This window comes from Ursus maritimus, unplaced genomic scaffold (genome assembly GCF_017311325.1).
Source record: "Ursus maritimus isolate PB19 unplaced genomic scaffold, ASM1731132v1 scaffold_30, whole genome shotgun sequence".
Taxonomy (NCBI): Eukaryota; Metazoa; Chordata; class Mammalia; order Carnivora; family Ursidae; genus Ursus; species Ursus maritimus.
The window spans coordinates 30,461,987-30,480,857 of record NW_024425564.1 but is presented as its reverse complement, the minus strand read 5'-3'; the positions used below and the strand labels follow the sequence as shown (position 1 = coordinate 30,480,857).

Genomic DNA, 18,871 nt, shown 5'->3' with positions numbered 1-18,871 from the left:
GGGCTAAGCACAGCACTCTCTAGGCCTGGTGCAGTCAAACTAAATTTTTCTGTCTCCTTGCTTCTCTCCTGCGGTTTTTTGTTTTTTGGGTTTTTTTGTTTTTTGGGTTTTTGTTGTTGTTTGTTCGTTTGTTTTATGTTTCTGGTTGATTTCTTGGCTTTAAAAAAAAATAATGAATTATAAAGCTTTGCCTTTCACTTAATTCTACCTAATTCTCCATATATATGAAGCCTTTATTGCAGCACACAACAAGTTAAAGGAAAAAGGACGTCAAACTGCAGTGTTATTCCTCTATAATTAACTAGCAATAGATGGGCCATGAAATATCCCATTTGGTATTCTAAAGACCAGTTTGTTGTCAAAGAACCTGTCAATCCCTTACCTGATTTCTTCTTGGGCATTTCGGGGCCCAAACTTAAAAGAATTTTAGATGGTATAATAATTTTACATTGAAAAAAGATAGGTGGGAGCATGAAAGTTTTGATACTTACTAATAAAACAAGACCTGTGAACTCACCACTTCAGGTAAGCACGAGGCGCTGGCACTGTTGCCCTAAACTGTTCCAGGGATCAAAACCGTCTTCCTGGATTGTGCTTTTGGTATTGCACACCAAATTCATTACCAAACCCCAGGCGACCTGGATTTTCTTCTATGTCATCTTCACATCTTAAGGATTTGTGTTTTATATATTTAGGCCTATGATTCTTTTTGAGTTAATTTTTGTGAAAGATGTGAAGGCCGTGTCTAGATTCCTTTTTTTTTTTTTTTTTTGCATGTGGGTATTCTTGTGCCATTGACTGCAAAAATTGTCCTTTCTTCATTGAGTTGCTTTTGGTCCTTTGTCAAAGATCACTTGACTATGTTTTCATGGATCTATTTCTGGACCCTCTATCCTGCTCCCCAGATCTATTTGTCTATTTCACCAGTGCCGTACTGACTTGATTGCTACAGCATGATGGTAAGTCTTCAAGCTGGATAGCCTCGATTTTCCCACTTTGTTCTTCACTAGTGTGTTGGTGATGCTGGGAATTTCCCCTTTCCATATGAACTTTAGTTATCCACTTTTACTGATAAATAAATAAGCAAAATAACTTGCTGGGATTTGTTTGCAATGAATTCTTTCAATGTTTATTTATCTGGGAAGTTTTTCTTTCTTTTTTTCACTTTTGAAGGATAATTTCTCTGGATATAGAATTCTAGGTTGCTAGGTTTTTTTCTTTCAGCACTTTATCAACACTTGAAATATTTCAAGTTACTCTCATCTTGCTCACATGGTTTCTGAAAAGTCCAGTGTAATACTTACCCTTCCTCTTCTACAAATAAGGTCCCCCTTCTCCAGCTTATTTCAAGGTTTCCTCTTTGTCTCTGATTTTCTGCAGTTTGGAGATGATAATACCTAGATATAGATGTTCTTTCCTCCTTGGTGTCCTATAAGCTTCCTGGATTGTGGTTTGGTGTTTGTCATTACTTTTGGAAAGTTCTCAGCCATTATTTTTTTAATTAAATAATTCCCATATGATTAAGGTACACTGTTATGTTAGTTTCAGACATTATTACTTAGGATTTTTCTTCTGCTCCATTCTCTCTTTCTTCTCCTTCTGGTATTCTTATTGAGTACATGATACAACTTTTTACATTCTCCCACTATTTTAAAATAGTCCGTTTCTTTTTCTCATTCTCTTTTTGTTTTTCAGCTCGAGAAGTCTCTAGAGACATATCTTCAAGCTCAGTGATTCTTTCCTTAACTATGTCCAGTCTACTAATGAGTCTATCAAAGATGTACTTCATTTCTGTTTCAACTTCTAGTACTTCTTTTTTTTTTTTTTTAAAGATTTTATTTATTTGAGAGAGAGAGAGCATGAGAGCATGAGGTGGGGAGGGGGGGCAGAGGAAGAAGGAGAAGCAGGCTGAGCAGGTAGCCTGACACGGGGCTCAATCTCAGGACCCTGAGATCATGACCTGAGCTGACGGCGAACGCTTAACCGACTGAGCCACGCGGGTGCCCCTCTGGTATTTCCTTTCGATTCTCTCTTAGAGTTTCTATCTCTCTGCTTACATTGCCCATCTATTTTTGTGTAAAGCCCACTTTTTTCCATTAAAGCCCTTAGCATCTTAATCACAGTTATTTTAAAATCCCAGTCTCATAATTATCCAACCTCTATCATAACTGAGTCTCGTTCTGATGCTTGCTTTGTCTCTTCAAACTTTATTGTTTGGTTTTTAACATGCTTTGTAATATTTTTTTTTTTTTTTGCCAGAAGTCAGATGTTATGTATAGGATAAAAGAAACTGAGGTAGATAGGCTTTTAGCTTGAGGTTTTATGTTTATCTGCTTAGGAATTAGGCTGTGTGTGCTATTTGCTGTAGCTGTGGCTAAAATTTCCTCTTGTGTCCTTGTTTTTGTCTTCTCTGTTGTCTTTGGGTTTTCCTAGAGACTTCCTTCTTTTTAAATAGAATCCAAGGTTTACAGGTCTTTCCACTGTAGTTCCCTATTACTATACCCAGTCCTGTTGATGTGGTGGTAAAGTGTGGGAGATGGAAAGCATCCTATAATCCTATGATTGGATTTCATTCTTTAAGTGCCTCTGGACTGAGACCTCCACAAGAATCTCAGGTATTTTTGTTGTTGTTGTTGTTGTGTGTGTGTTTCTTCATTTATTTTTTTTTTCTGCCCCTTAGGTGGGACAGGAAGACTTGAAGTGGCTGGAATTGGGTATGTCCTTTTCCCCACATTATTTAGGCTCTGACCAAATCCATGTTGGTTAAGATCTGGCAAAACAGTTTTCCTCAAGAGCAGGCCTTTGTTACAGAGACCAGAATGCTCTGGGCATATTTCAAAATAGCTCGTTTCACCCTCCCCCTGCTAGAAGCATGACGGAAATATTCTCAGATCTTCAACCTGAGAACTGGGTGGGGCACCTGAAGGAAAAACAGGTATAAGTGGGAGGGGTTCTCCTAAGACTGGGTCCTCAGGGGGTTTTATCTCGATGCTCAGACCCCAACAATTAGTCAATCTTCTTTTAGGTTTTCATACTATTTGCTAGTTCCGTGGCCATTTCTGCTCTGGGTATGCTTTGGTTCTCTGTATTTCCCTTTCTGTCCAGTTTCCAGGGTAGCGGTTTGTTCTGGATCTCAATTCTCTGATGAATCTAAGGAGAACTGTTGGTTTTCACGTTGTTCAGCTTTATTCTTGCTATGAGGCAACTTCTACACTCTTAACAGGTCGGACCAGAAACCACCCACCACCTTCTTTTGTACAACTGTGAGCTGGAAACAGTTTTTGCCTTTTTTTAAATGGTTGAAAAGAATCAAAAGAGAGTATTATTTCACAACTAGTAAAAATTACATGAATATCAAGCTCTAGGACCCATCATTAAGTTTTATTGGAATACAGCCATGCCCACTTATTATGCTGCTTATGGGTACTTTCATGCTCCACAGGCAAGCTGAATAGTTTTGACAGAGACCTTAGGGCCTACAATGCCTAAAAGATTTATTATCTGGCTCTTTGCAGAGAAAAAAAAAATCCAATCCCTGCTCCCTATCTCTTAATATTTCTTTATATTTTTTAAATCTCCTTTTCTCTGTGCTACGTTATTTATTTTCCAGTTTATTAAGACTTCCTTAGCCGTATCTAATCTCCTGATTTAGACATCATTGGCCCCCCTTTCTTCCACAATTATATTTAACATTTTTAACACTGTATGTTATCCTTTTTCTATGTGGCAGGTTTTGAACATCTCTTATTGCTTTGAGTAAGCAATTTTTGTGATACCATCTTTTATTTCTTTATGGATTTCATATATATTTATTTTATATTCTGTACCTGAATAATTCCATTGTTCAAATCTCTTGAGGTTGGAATCTGATATTGCTGCTTCTGCTACTAATGTTGGATTGTTTCCTTATGCATTTGATTATCTTTGATTGTGAGCTCAGATTTGGTAGATCATGTCTGTGGTCCTACGTTAAGGACCTGTCCAGAGAGGATTTTGCTCTGCTGGATGCCAGGGAGGTGACTATCACCTAGAGCACTAGAGCCTTCTTCCAGTTTCTCTGGATTAATCTGGGAGTCTGGGGTTCGATGCTCCAGTCTTTGTTGACCCAACACTTCTTTCCCTCCATTTCAGTACCAATATTGGCAATTAAATTGGTGACTGTCTTTAGGCAATCCTGGCTTTCCCATGTGCGTGCTCCTCCATTTTCTTTTCTGCTCAGTTTTCTTTTTTATTCTTCTAACCATTAGGAATGTCCTGTAATCTGGACAAAATTTTTTTCGATGCAGTCTCAATATTACATAACAGGAGGGTTTCCTGGCTATCTAATCTGCTATATTGCTGGGGTGGGAGTCCTATCCAGTTCTTTGTTCTACCATTATGACTAATTTTGGCCCCCACTTGTTGGTTTATCTCCTTCCCAGGACCAGGTGAGGGAATTATTTCTATACTTTCTACCTTTTCCTTTCCTTTGTGACAGCCCTACACCTGTCCTTGTCTTCAGCACTTATTTTTTTCCCCTTAACAGATACCCAAACTCGGAGTCGACAATGATGGTATCTTCCCTTTGACCCAAGAAACACCCGTTCTTTAGTTTCTTGCCAAGGACAGAATTTAGCTGTGGCTCTTTTCAAGCATCTTGGGTCTCCTGCCTCCACCCATTTTCTGAACACACACAACCTCTATTCTCAGCCCTAATCCACGTACACACGATCCCTTTGTTGGCGTGGTTTAATTTTTATTCACTGATGTCATTATTTCAGGTCCCCCTGTGGAACCACAGTGTTCTTTCTTGCTCTTTGGGTCAGAGTATGGCTTAAAGCTAAATGCTTTTCTTCCTCCGTTTACATCACTGCCCATAGATTGTTCTGTCATTTTTAGATTGATTAGTTACTTCTGCAGTTGTTGCCATCAGTTACAAATCGTTTTAGACAAACAGACGAGGCATATGAAAATACCTTGTATACTGTAAAGCCCTGTATGTTGCTGAGGATGATTCAGGGATAAGATACACAGTATAGTTGAGGCTTCCACGGAGGCAAACGCCCCTGACTTTGATTCTTTAGAAAAACTGTCTTAAAGCCTTCTGAAGCTGAAAAGGGGTCTACATGGGAAGAGATGCCTGAGTCTTTCAAGGGGGATACGGAGCACCTTGTTTAGAAGCATGCACCTCTGAAACATGGTGTGGAAGAGTAGAAGGAATTACAGAGCCCGTGGACAATCTGGATGGGCAACTTCCAGAAGCTATGTTGATCCAAATGATGAATTAACCATGACAGCCAGCCTATGGTTCCAGGGCTAAACCTCAGAAGAGGCAGGTTTCTGATGTACTCACTGCATGAGTGAGTACAGTGAGCTTCTCTGATTTTCTCTCTCTTAATACTGAGACTGACTTCTACACTTCCTCAAGCACAGCCCATCTCTAAAACAATATTTAGGGATGCCTGGGTGGCTCAGTCGAATAAGCATCTGACTCTTGATTTCAGTTCCGGTCTTGATCTCAGGGTTTGTGAGTTCAAGCCCCATGAAGTACCTCTCCTCACTGAGCTTCCATTCCAGAAGTAGAGAAGTAACAGATACATATATTAGCTAGTGATGTAAGCTTTGAGAAAACATAGGGCACTCATATAAAGCACTTAAAATGGTAACTGGCATTCCAATAGCCAAAAGGTAGCAACAACCCAAATGTCCGTGAACTGATGAATGGATAAACAAAATGTGGTCTATCCACACCATGGAGCATTATTCAAGTGTAAAAAAAGAAGGAAGGACTGATACATGCTTGAACATGGATGAACCTTGAGGACATTAGCAGATACCAAAGGTCATTTATTGTATGATTCCACTTATAGGAAATATCCAGAACAGTCCAACCCATATGGACAGAAAGCAGATTAACAGTTGCCAGGGGCTGGGAAAAGGGGTATGGGGTTTAGTAATGGGTATGGGGTTTCCTTTTGGGATGATGAAAATGTTCTGGAACCAGATAGTGGTTGTCATTGCACAAGTATGTAAATGTACTGACTGAATGTCATTAATGGTAGATTTTATTTATAGGCATTTTACCACATTAAAAAGAAATAGTACCTGGCATAATATAAGCATTCAATACAAATTATATATTATTTTGTATAGCAAAATGAACAATAATGTCTCAAATAGAAAATTACCTAGGGGCACCTGGGTGGCTCAGTCAGTTAAGTGTCTGCCTTCGGCTCAGGTCACGATCTCAGGGTCCTGGGATCGAGCCCTACGTCAGGCTCCCTGCTCAGCAGGGAGACTTCTGCCTCTGCCCCTCCCCTTGCTTGTGCTCTCTCTCAAATAAATTAAATCTTTAAAAAAATTACCTAGGTAAAATAAACTATTAGATATAATCACTGGAACGCTCTGCAGCCTTTATAGACAGTGAACATGGTCTGTAAGTACGAACATGGAAAGATGCCCAAATCTACGGTGAGAAAAAAAGAGCTGCAGGTGAGTCCACACGGTACGATTTATGTTAAAATACACATGCACAGGCACACGTGCGTAATATGCCTGGAAAAAGCTGGACTGGACTAGGCGCATAGGAAAAATGAGGATAGTGGCTTCCTTTGGGGGGAATAGGTTGGGGGGGCCAGAGCCGGTTTTGTTTTCGTACTTTATACCTTTGTGTATTGACTGATTGCTTGTGTGTGTATGTACAATACATAATATGTTGGAATTTTAGATGACGAGCTCAGAGTTAAGAGTAGGAGATGGCCATCCAAAAATCCTAAACTGTTCGGAGGTGGCATTACAAGAAACACGGAATCCAGGACAAGGGAGGTAATTACCCACTGTGAGAAATTAGAATTTTTTGGCTTTATAACTAGTTATGAAGAATAAAACTTGACTTGCCACGTAGCATAAAAATCCTTCCGTATCTGAAAGTGTTTTTTGCTACTGGTCAGAGATGTGGCAAGTTCTTCTGCCTCTCGAAGTGCCAAGGACACCACAGGTGCTCGAGAGATACCTGTCCAGCGTTCCTGACGTCCCACATTAAGGGCAGGGTGTGGGATGTTCTTAAGCTTTGAGGCCGCCTTTCCCCATGTTAAAGCATGTCTTTTAAAAATGAAGTTAATACAGGAACATAAGGCACTATTAAGAAAAGCCATTTACAAGTCTGAACTCTTAAAAAAAAATCATTTTATTGATCCTTTACCATACAAAATTTATTCAAATTACACCCATTTGAAGTGGTAAGATCACAGCTAGAGAACAGGTTACCCTGTAACAAATCTATTTACAAAATCCATCATAAAAGCTTCTTTTTTTTTTACATTATATTACACATTTTCGTTTTTCAACTAGCATACAACACAAAGCTAAACCGATTAGTAGTTTGCCTACTCCCAATTTTGGGAGAAATACTTCCTTTTGACAAGAATCACGTACCCCGTAGGAAAAGAAATTCCCACAATCTGACAATTGCCACCCGACTCACTCTGCAAGCCATGTTCCTTCAAATCCCTCCTCTCACACACAGGCTGTCATGCACGCATCGAGTTCTTACTTTCTTTTTCCTGAAAGTAAAGCTTTAAATACTGCAGTTTTATTTACAGATCCACACTTAAACAACAAAAACGGAAACAAGAACCACCACAACTACAACAACAAAAACCAGAAACAAAATAGAACACTCTTAAAAAATTACAAACCAGCTAGAAAATATTCTGGCAGTGTTTACAAATTAATTGCTATTTTTTTTTTTGTACAAAATTGCTAGATAATGAAAGTGTGAGGAGACTACATATCAACTTAAATAAAACGATCGCTATGCACAGATCTGTACATATGAACACACACCTAACACTGTTGGACAGCTCATGTGTTGCCCTTTATACACTTTTTATTTTGTAAGGCTCACGCAGTCATAATTCGCACACTTGTAACTTTTAGCCATTTCATGTGTGAGCGTTAATAGCAGCAACTCAACGGTACCAGAAAACCTGCATACTTAGTACTCAAAGTAACACAAATACTGTAGTACTAACCCACTTTGTGTGCCAGATACTATGTCAGAAAGAAAAATGGAGGCTGCAAACAGAACACAGCACGGGCCGCTAATTCACGTACACCAGCTCAGCCCACTCACTGGAAAAATCTTATGCATGAAGGAACTTTTAAGACTTATTAGTATTCCTTTCATTTCCCAAACAATAAATACGGCATTATTACATTACGAAAAGGCTTAACGAGAAACTCAACAGAACACACGACAACCTAGCCAGGTGAGAGCTCAGTCTTTAGACTTTGGAAAAAAATCAGCTTTGGGCAGCTGGCAAAGAGAATCACAGAAAGCTGGAAGCAGAGGCAGCTAACCAGATGAGATAAATATGGGAAATGGGGAAAAGCTTGGCATAAACGGTTTCCCATACAGGAAAAAACCCCACAGTGCATTTCCAGTAGGCACTTGACACAAAGCTCCCCCCTCCCCCCCCACCCCGACGCTTCATCACAGACCACACTGCTGTTTGTACCGAAGCCAGTGTGTGTGAGGGAGGAGGCTGGGGACGGAGGCCGAAGAAGAAAAAGGAGGATAATGTGCACCTTTGTTTTTCTTCCCAAACATACACCCACGCACACCCACACACAGAGTTTAAAGTGCTGGTGTCGTCTGCTCTGACCCCACCACCACTTTGCATATTGTGGAAATCTACCTAGAGTAAACTGGCTGGGGCTTTCGTGGTTTTTTTGTTTTGTTTTGTTTTTGTTTCGTTTTGTGTTTTTCCTAAGGGATATTTTCGATCCCATTAAACACACGAATCGAGTGCTACTGTGTCAGGCACATAGCATTTCAATTTAACTGTTTTCGTTTTGAGGTTTGTTTTTTTTTAACCTGACTCCCTCATTCCCGCAGTCTTCAGGATCCAAGCAATGGACCTGAGGGACCATGCCACATGCCCAGCGGGAGAAGGGCACCTCCCCGGGGCCAACGGGAAAGCCGTTCTTGGACCGAACTGGTAGGATCCGCAGCTGACACGAAGCCTCCAACTGGGGGACACCGTTCCTGAAGAGTAAAGTGGGAGACGCCCTGGCATTCTATCGCTTCTCCTTCCACATAAGGACTTCCCTTGGTCCAACTTACTCCTTCACAGAGGAAGGGGAATGGGTTCTGGGCCAGGACGATCGCAGCCCCCGATGCAGGGGGAGCGCCCTGTTCTCACCAGCTTTTAAGTAAATGCCACTGACACAGTGGGGATGTCTTTGTCCCCAGAGGCCTCTCCATCTGACCCCATCCTGAGAAGTGGTCTCCCTGAGTGCAGAGTAAGAGAGCCCTTGCCCTGGTCACAGGGTCGGGAAGCCCAAGAACGGAGGGATCCACACCTGCTGCTCCTTGGGACTGCTATGTCATCTGACCTGGTTCTCCTCTCAAATGGGCCACCCGTGTCCACGAGCGAGCCCCAGGACCGACTTGCTCCAAGCTCCCCGTCCTGGGATAGGAAGCAAGATGGGGTAATGCTTCCAGCAGAGGCTGTTAAACCTTAGATCACACACGTTTAGATGCTCTGATCAGTAGAGGTCCTCTACCTCTGCTTAAATAATGTGAATTAGCAAAAACCGTTTCAAAGTAAACAATTAAATTGAAATGGTGCTGGGTGCCACAGGAATGCTTAAATGGCAGCTAAAAAAAAAAAAGGCGAAAACAATCCACAGAGAACTCCTAAGTAAGCATTTGCTACAAATCAACTTTAAACTTACAAATACGTTGGGGGCAGGGGAGTGGGAGTGGTTAATGGAGACAGGAAAATCCACAACAGCTTCGAGTGGCAGAACTCTACCGTTCTTCTGTATCTGCAACAAATATCGGAAAACAGTTCTTCATCCGAAAGGCTGTGCAGGTTCTCTTGATCTCCTAGTGGGACACAAGGTCCGTAGCTTACACTGAAATATGACAGTAATTTAAATATTCCTAAGAAGAGCTGAAGAAATCCATTTCATACTTTTGCATGACTTCAAGTTTACAGTTCCTGCCGTTCCATTCCATATTAGCAGACCCCAAAGACATGCATTCTGCGGAGAAGGCACGGCTTGAAATGCTATTAAGGAAGATTGCTGTTTTCGAGTGGGCCAGGTGGCCAGACCCCATTCTACAGCCCATCCGTCGGGCACAGCAAGCCAATCCGGGAGGGAAGGAAGAAAAATACGGGTGAGAGACACCTGATTGCACATTTTCTCACTTGCTGACTCATTCAGGAGATTTTGGAGCCTGGGGCAAAGCAAGGCTTTCCCAAGGGAGCCTGCGACTGTGCGTTTAGACAAAAAAAAAACCCCAAAAAACAAACGAACCCCCCCTTTTTTAATTCATTAAAACATCAGCTTTGTTCTGAAGTTTGTAGTTTACTTCATGATACTATCTCGGAGGAAGAAGGTAGGAAGGGACAACACTGCATGACAGATATTCTGGTTCCATAATAAAAAAATATTGGTTTGTAGGGGGAGGTCACACAAAGCATAATCAACTACACATGAAGTCTTCCACCAGTGGGAGCTTTTCCAAATCATAAGCATCAAAGAGATCGCTGATGCCTTCTTCCTCCCCAAGGCTTAGGAGATAGTCTTCTTGGAGCAGGGGAGGCAGTAAGTTCACAAATGGTCCTTCTAGGTTGGAAGGAATTTGGTCCTCAGTCTGCTGTAAGAGGTTGGCTGGGGAGGCCAAAGGAGAAAGGTTTGCCATAGAAATCGAACAATCGCTATGTCCTGAGTTGGTTGAAGCCAAGTCTGAAAGGGGAAAAAAAAAAAATTGGAGGACACTGAAAAGTAAGTTAGGAGAAAAATCAAATCAACTTTTTGGAAGATGATGCCCGCTGCTGTTATAAAAGCCTGCGCCCTCTGCTGAGGACGAGCACATGCCACTACGAGCCAGACCGTCTTGTGCTAACCGTTCACAGTGACTGGGAGCCTTTCTCCGTTCTGGTCTAACGCACTCAACTTTTGAGATGCCTACTGTTAGTAAACAAGAATACAAATTGTCTCAAAGATTAGAGACTAACAAGTTCGAACACTTCTCTCTGCTATCAGCTAGTCAATATTTAAAGGAAAACAAAACAAAACAAAACATACATACTGAAAAGCTGGCTTCCTCGTAGGGACTCACCAATTTTAACTTAGCCGTTTTTGAACAACTAACTTTTTAAAGATACGTCTTAAAAACGCTTGTAATAAGACATAAGACATATCCACTTTGAATTTCTATGGTGAAGAAAAGCGATCTTTCATTTTCCCATCTGAGGCGCTGTGGCAATTACAAATGCTCAGTACTACAAATCAGACCTGGTTCACTTACACTGCTCCAATTCTTGCTGCTACACTGGGAGACAAATTAAATACATATCCCCAGTCTGAAACTGGAAAAAGGGGAAGAACTTAAGATATTCCTGGGGTTTTCCTCCTGTATCTTGTCCATCACCCTGGGGGTGCAGCGGGGAGGGAGAGGAAATTAAGTTACAACTTCTTTGACAAAAGGCTCTTCGCTCCAAACTTGTTCTCTTTCGCTAACATGATCTCTGCAGCATCATGCAAAGGTGTGCGGCCAAGTGAGCTGATGATTCACCCAGACAGCTCACAGCTTCCCTCCGCACCTCCGCCGGCTTTCCAAAACACTGCTGGGAAGCGATTTCTGCCCATAGCGAAAGCCTGAGGGACTCCGGCCGTGGGCGGAGGAGTCATGGGCTCAAGATCATGATTTTATTCTGTAACTAGTCAGAATGCCTTAAAAAAAAAAGTTACCTTAATAACGTTTAATAACAGAAGTTTTTGTTTCTTGACTAGGCATGTGGTTCCGACACCGGATCCTTCTGGTCACCTTCATTTTTAATATAGTTTCCAAATGACAAAAGTGGAATTTTACCTTTGGAAGGGGGTTTCGGGATATTCCCATTGTGGTCTTGGTTGTTTGTTTTCATTGGACTGTGTGTTTCTGTCTCTTCTGGACATAAATAAACCTCAATGGGCCCTTGGGTACTTGCCAAATGTATTTGTAGGCTCTATCAACAGAAGTGAGAAAAGTTCAAACTGAGAAATGAACGCTATAGTAATTTTCATCTAGAAATGGGAAGTAAGGGTAATCTTCATTGTTCATTTTGCTTCTTCACTGCTACCCGCCCTCCGCCTCCCCCCCACCAATTGATGACTGTCATCCTCTAGAGCAGGGGCCAGCAAACTGTAGCCGGAGGGCCAAATCCAGTCCATCAACTGGCTTTGTAAATAAAGCTTTATTGGCACAGAATCATGCCCATTCCCACTGTTTACAGATTGCCTCTGGCTGTTTTTTTTTTTTTTTTCTTACGCTCCAATGGGAAAGTTGTGCGGTTGAGTAGTCCCAGCAGAGTCTTAGGGCTCACAAAGCCAAAAATATTTACTGTCTGGTCCTTTAAAGAAAAAGTTTGCTGACCCCTGCCCTAGAGGTGAACTGTGTTCTTTAAATATATTCCTTCTATGCAAACTATGGAAAGGTCTTTTAAGTGTTCCAAACACAGTATTTCCATGTTGCAACCCTTTGTGGGCGGGGCTTTTTTATGTGAACTTTAATAACCACTGGATGAATAGCATTCTTCAGTGCTAGGAGCAGAGTTTAACATCTAAAATTCTTCTTCATCTGGGTCATAGAGCTATTATTATCATTTAGGTGAGAACTCTACCCTAGATGGGAGCTTGAGAATCTCACTCTTTTTATTTTCTATGCATTTCCTTTTTGCTACATTTCTTTATCTTACAGTTACGGCCCAGGCCTATCTTAGCAAAGATTATTGGAAACCAATCACAAAAATATGCTCCCTACTTTCTTATAATATTCTAGTCTACCGATTCAGCCAAAGTCACGTGTGATTTCTTAAAAGTAAACATGTTCTAAAAGATAAATTCTCAAAATGTGCGAAGATAAGTAGGGAGATACTTTTTTTTTTTAAGTTAGGGAAATACTTTACAACATTTATGTCTCTGTTCCTAGTGGGGATCATATCCAGGGCAATCAACATAAAATTCCCCAATGGTTCAAATCAATCAGAACCGCCAGATACCAAATTATGAGAAAGAAAAAGTACCAGAGGGACAGGGCACCATACCCTGCGTTCAATGCCCCGCGATGTTAAAATTAGACGTTTGGGACACTCGATACGGATCGAACTGTTGAAATGTTTTTGAAGTTCGGGTTAGGTAACAGGGACGGGAAAGAACTACTGAGTGTTCAGGAGGATGCACACTGTGACCATGTGTCAATGATTCTTTAACTTCGGGCATTCCAAAAAGATCTCTGCAGATGCACAAAGATGTTATCTCCTTACCTCTATTGGGTCAGGCACTTCAAGTCTTGTTTCTGGAGGGGCTTTGACAACTATAACAGTTTGGTCTTTAAGGCCACTAATTTTTCGAATATCTTGATATGTAACGTAAGCTAACGTAGTGCGTGTTAAGGAATGTAACCATTCAGAAGACTGACAGAACAGATGCATAGAAAAATTTCAAGTATTTTATGACTTGTAAGAATATATCGGTCTCTCTGTCTTGTTCTTTAAACATATGGGATCTCTCGTCAATCTTCTTTTCTAGTTGATATTCTAAACAATAAGACAAATGCATAGCGTTCTCCTGCCCATTTCTAAAAAGTCCATGGCGATTTAAAATGTTAAACACAGAAATAGAATAGTTAAACTATCAGAAGAAAACCCAAACCCAGTTTGGTCAGGGATTTTCTAGCCCGGTTCCTCTGGAGCGTGGACATTCTGTGAACTTTGGTGAAGCGTTCTATCACTCAAATTGAATGATGGCAGATTCCAATTTACAGGAAAAAAAAAAAAAGCAAGCTCTATTGCCCATATATTTTTTGGAACTCCAGTAACTTCTACCTGCTGCTTGACCATTAGCAAATGTCAGTAGCCACGCACATGAACACGTGAGTAGCGAACAGATATATTGGTGGAGGAATGAACTCAGGAGACGGGTCAGGCAGACAGCTTGTTTTCTTAAGGGCACCCGGGCTGGTTGTGATTGTATACTGCCTACTGATAAGAGAGTCATTATTTCTCTGTTAGAAAAATTATCCTTTGTATGATATTACTGACTACCGATATTTCAGCGTTCACAAGGAGGGAGAGCAGCTTCCAAGTGGTCTGCAGCCTGAATCAATTTGAGAAACACTGCCGCAGGAAAAGAGAGCGCAAGAGTATTTCAGTACCCTTGGTCATGACTTCTGAGTGCTGAACAATTCTTCTAAGTGCCCTGGCAGCCAAACCTAAGAGGATATCATGAAAGAATATGGTACTTATTACATGATAAAAGTATTCATGCAAGTTTGCCTGGAGAGATGAGTTTTTACTTGGCACTAAAAGAGCTCACATAGCTCTCTTCTAAGAATCACGTAGCTCTCTTCTATAAGGGACATGGAGTAACATAATTAATGTCCGAGGCCTTTAGCCTGTTGTGTGTTTTTTTTTTTTTTTTACGTTAGCCCACAAAAAATGCCTAGGATAAAACAGCAAATCACATGACTCAATGAAGGCATTTCTGCAGGTAATATAATATTAGCAAATAGAGCCTGTGATCTAACACGTTTCAGAGAGAAATAGGGTTTAGAGGGTCAGGAGGAAATGTCGTCTCTTAGAACACTGGCTTTTAATTAGAAATTGAAGGAAGCTATGAACCTACTGCGCAGAAAAAAAGCACATTCACCCCAAATCTGTATGTACTTTTAGGGGCATCTACCGCTGACTATCTTCTTTAAGTCTTAATGGTTGAGACGACAGCTAATTCAGTGATGAGCTTGACAGCACAGCTCATGCAAGAGTCTGGGTCTTAGGTCACTACGTGTCTCATCAAGGAAGCCAACTGTTGCCTTCATGTGAGACTTGACAATTCTGAATTTTTACTGAGAACACTGGGGAAACTGGTAACCAGGTACTTACCCCACAGCCCACTGTCAAAAAGCTACGTGACAAGAACTTATTAAAATAAAAACTCATCTACAATTACTCAACATGCCGCAGGAAGGAAAATTTCGACACATTTGTGAACGAGCTGTACCACATTCGGAACTGAATGGCGAATTGAAATAAATTGTGCAAACACATTTTTTGATCTTACAAACTTAAAAGTACTTCCATTGTGGCTCCCTCCTGAATTTGCTTTTTTTGGGTTAGCAGCTCCCCGCAAGGAAGCTTTCGGTTTCTGCAACAAAGGCCCCAAAGAAAGCTAAGGTTGGCGACTGTGCTGTAAGCACAGTGTAACGTATATATCACGTATAACCACCCCATCTCGTCCTCCACGGGGCTCCCCGCGAAAGACTGAATGAAACAGCCCGACGAGAGCTATTCTTCTTTCGTCCCCTGTAAACCCACTCTGGCTGCCACCAGGCGTTCAAATCACCACACCTCTTCTCCACCGCACTAATCATCGGCGGACAAGATCAATCCTGTGGTCAAGAGAAAATGAGCAATCGCAGTTTCAAAAAACTGCCGGAATTGGAAAATAAATGTCCCTATACCCTCCAAGGGAAAGCCTATCAGACGTAAAAAGTAACGTGGAACAATCAGAAGTGGGGAACACAAATTAGAGATGGGGTGTCTTAAAATATCTACGTGTAACTGAGAATATTGCAAAATCTTGTCAACACAATGAAGTCATCTTTCTCCCTTTTTGTCGGGAGTGAGATGATGAGCAGTGAGTTTTCCTATGATGGCCAACAGACTGTCTGTCAGCCAGTTGACAAGAACTGGCTTTAAAAAATTTTTATTTCCAACATCTGTAAATGAATGGATAAACTGAGATGTCTCAGGCTTTGGGGGAGCCGGGGGGGGCTGCTTCGGAAATCAGTTTCTGGGGTTGTGCCTCAGCATTAACGCATGGTAGAGGTCACAGAATGATTCTTCTAGACTCTTCGTTCCTTTAGCTACAGCTCAGACAGATTCAACAAATTCCAATTGCCCAATATCTGATGAAAAGAAAATAGAATGTGAGAACCCCAACAGCGACAGCGAACGCCCACCAAAAATCTGGGGAGGCAGAGAGGGAGCTGCTGGAGGGTGTCATTCATATTAACACTGACAGCTTACCTATCTTAGGATAGTGCTGCCTTACGCGCTGCGTGTATCTGTATGTCCCCAAACACACGTGAAGAACATGCGTTAACCAGGGTAAAATTCTACCCGTGTGTAAGAGTCAGCCTGTCAACGCTGGGTGTGTTCTAGGAGGCACTAATCCCCAAGGAACAGGTGGCACAAAGGATATCTTTGATTCTCTGAATCTTCGGTTAGCAGTTTGAGGTCCAGGGTGCAGCTTTGGATCAGTTCATCTAATTTCTTCTCCTCCTGGCTGAGCTCGGTCACTTCCTTGGACAGGCCTTGACACTGGGCCAGCATGCCCCCATCCTCAGACAGACTGCAGCCCCTGGAAACCCAAACACATACTGTTCATGGCTGCTCGGGGGGGGGGNGGCTGCTGGCGGCGGCGGGGGGGGGGGGGGGGCAAGGGGGAGAGGGTGCAAGGGAGGGGCAGTGAGAAATGGTCCTTTTGAGTCAAATGTCCCCTCTTGATGCAGGAGGTCACACTGCTTGTTTAGCCAAGTATTAAAATCAGAACACTTATACATTTGTATATACTTTTTGTCATAGTCCTTCACCTTTTACACCACAGAAATTAAGTGGGGGGGAACCCCAAAAAACCCCCAACACTGTTACTTTCAGGTTTCTTTCCTCCAGAGGAGGCCTGTTTTTTCAGAAGGCTCAAATTCAAAGGGCAAAAGGAGGAGCTCCTGTCTGCCACATGCCTCCCGGGAGGAAAGAGAAGGAAGGGGGGGGGGGAAGGATAGAGAGACATTGAGAGATAGAAAAATGTAAAAGAAAAGAGGAGGAGTGGTTCAAAATTCAACAAAATACATTCGGGGAGCACAAAGACCTAGGTAGTTTCTGAGGTCTTCCACCAACCACCGAAAAGGAAGAGGCGGTTAGGGGAACAGATGCGTGTGCTGTATGCAAGCACAGAGACCAACACCCAAAGCACAGGCCAAAATGGGTCACTGCATCGTCACAAAATTCCCCAAAAGTACAAAAAGTTCCCCGCTCACCTCATGGTTGAGGGAGTTTTTTCAAAGCCACCCTATAACAGATTTGTTCCTTCCCACAACACTTCACCGTCCCTTCCAAACACCGGCTGTTCCGGTGCTCTGTCCGTAATTCACCGAGATTAACCATACACGGACTCACACGTGTGTGTGTGGGGGGGGTGCCACGCGTTATCATCCCTGTTTTCCAGGAGGAACTGAGGCCTCTAAGTCTTGCCTCCACTTCCCCAGAAAGTGAGCGGACCTGCCGTGAATGCCACGGATGAAGACACGTGGCGATGGGACCCATACACGGTGCGTTCAGCCGCAGTTCATTTCCGAACCCGTGAGAGACCACTCGAGGACAAGTGCCAGCGGCCTTTCGATGACACACGTGAGCACACACGGGCCTCACGGCCTCAGGTGAACTGAACAGCACCCTACTTGACACCCGCAGGGCCCCCCAACCGAATCCCGGGATCCCCCGGCTTGAGGCTCATCTGATGTCTCTGACGGCATCTGGAGGGCACAGAGACGTGGACCTGTGGGCTAAGGAGCAGCGGGGCAGCAGGGAGGACAGCGCGGAGGCGGAGTGCGGGCCTGAGCGGGCCCTCCGGGGCTGGGGGCCGCGGCTGGTACTCACATCCACTGTACGTTGTTTTTCGACTTCTTCTTAATGAGGTGGATGCCCTCCAGCACGTTGGTGATGTCGTAGATTCTCCTCTTCTGCACCTTCAGCACCTCCGCCGCCTTGTTCAAATCCAAGACCCCGTCGGGGGACTGGCTCAGGAGCTGGATGAACTTCTTGGTGAGCAGACCAAGTGATGTGTCATACCGTGTTTTTTCTGAGGGAGATTTTGGAGCTTAAAGAAAAACAAAAGCCAAGCGGGTGGGGGGGATAGGGGGGAGAGGTAAAGAAATGAAGGGTTTCTTTGCAGGTAGGCAAGCCCCCTTTCCCGCTGCAGCCCAAGTCATTAGTGTCGAAGCAAAGCCGCGGCTCTTGCTCTCGGTAAGTTCCAGAAAGCTCTGAAATGGCTTTACGAGAAAAGGAAGGGACAGTACAAATGCCTGTTGGACGAAGGCGTTTTGCCGTGAGTTTCTCAGTAGCTTCTACGCTGCCTCACCCTCCTCCCCGGGTCTAGTGAAGGATCCCACACGCAGTAGGTGCTCAACACGATCTGCTGAATGAATGCGAACGTGCCACGGTCTCCGAGGACCAGCACGTGGGGAGCCTGACCCCACGGGGCCGGGGCTCACGCTGACCCCTGGCAAATGGCTTGGCAGGCTCCGTGGTCTGCGTGTGCCTGGGCCTTCGCGACCAGTTTTTCAGGCAATGCTTCGTGTGCGTGCAGAATCCCTAAACAGTCTTTCCACCGACTCGCCCCATCCCTCTCGAATGTTATGTCCTCGTTCGGTGTCGTATTTGCTCTGTGGTGCGGGTGCCCATCACACAGGGTCTGTGGACGGCCTGATTCGTAAACTCCGCGAAAGGGGAGAACAAACTCTAAGTTAGCACCTATGTTCAACGCCACAGACATAAAGGATGATTTCGCTGTTTCCAACCTACTTTCCTCTCTCTCTCCCCAAAGAAACAATCGGTGGAAAGGAAAACGAGCTGCAGTGTAGGGGTTTCGGTCAGTTCTGGCACTGCCTCATGCGGAGCTCGAGATTGAGGCCGGCGCGGACCCACCCGATCTGGCACAGTCCTACGCCCAGTTAGCCTGGTCTCAAAAGTAACGCCCATTAAGGGAAGTTAAAATTAAATTTGATTATAGAATGGTGCCAGAGAGCTTGTATTCCTAGGTGTAAAATGACACCGTG

General features: G+C 43.2%; 1 protein-coding gene across 2 annotated transcripts in view; it reads right to left on the bottom strand.

Annotated features, from left to right (window-relative positions):
• Positions 1-7,147: 7,147 nt before the first annotated feature.
• Positions 7,148-18,871, bottom strand: part of E2F3 (E2F transcription factor 3) — a 73,474-nt gene continuing 61,750 nt past the window's right edge. Inside the window, exons 3-7 of one of the 2 annotated variants that reach the window (XM_040645104.1) lie at positions 17,694-17,913; positions 16,240-16,398; positions 13,302-13,416; positions 11,870-12,005; positions 7,148-10,740 (exon numbers count right to left, since the gene is read on the bottom strand). In XM_040645104.1, the coding sequence (XP_040501038.1) occupies positions 10,478-10,740; positions 11,870-12,005; positions 13,302-13,416; positions 16,240-16,398; positions 17,694-17,913 (893 nt within the window). In that variant the 3' untranslated portion in view covers positions 7,148-10,477. The remainder of the gene's footprint in view (positions 10,741-11,869; positions 12,006-13,301; positions 13,417-16,239; positions 16,399-17,693; positions 17,914-18,871) is intronic. The other variant, XM_040645105.1, reaches the window with a different exon arrangement.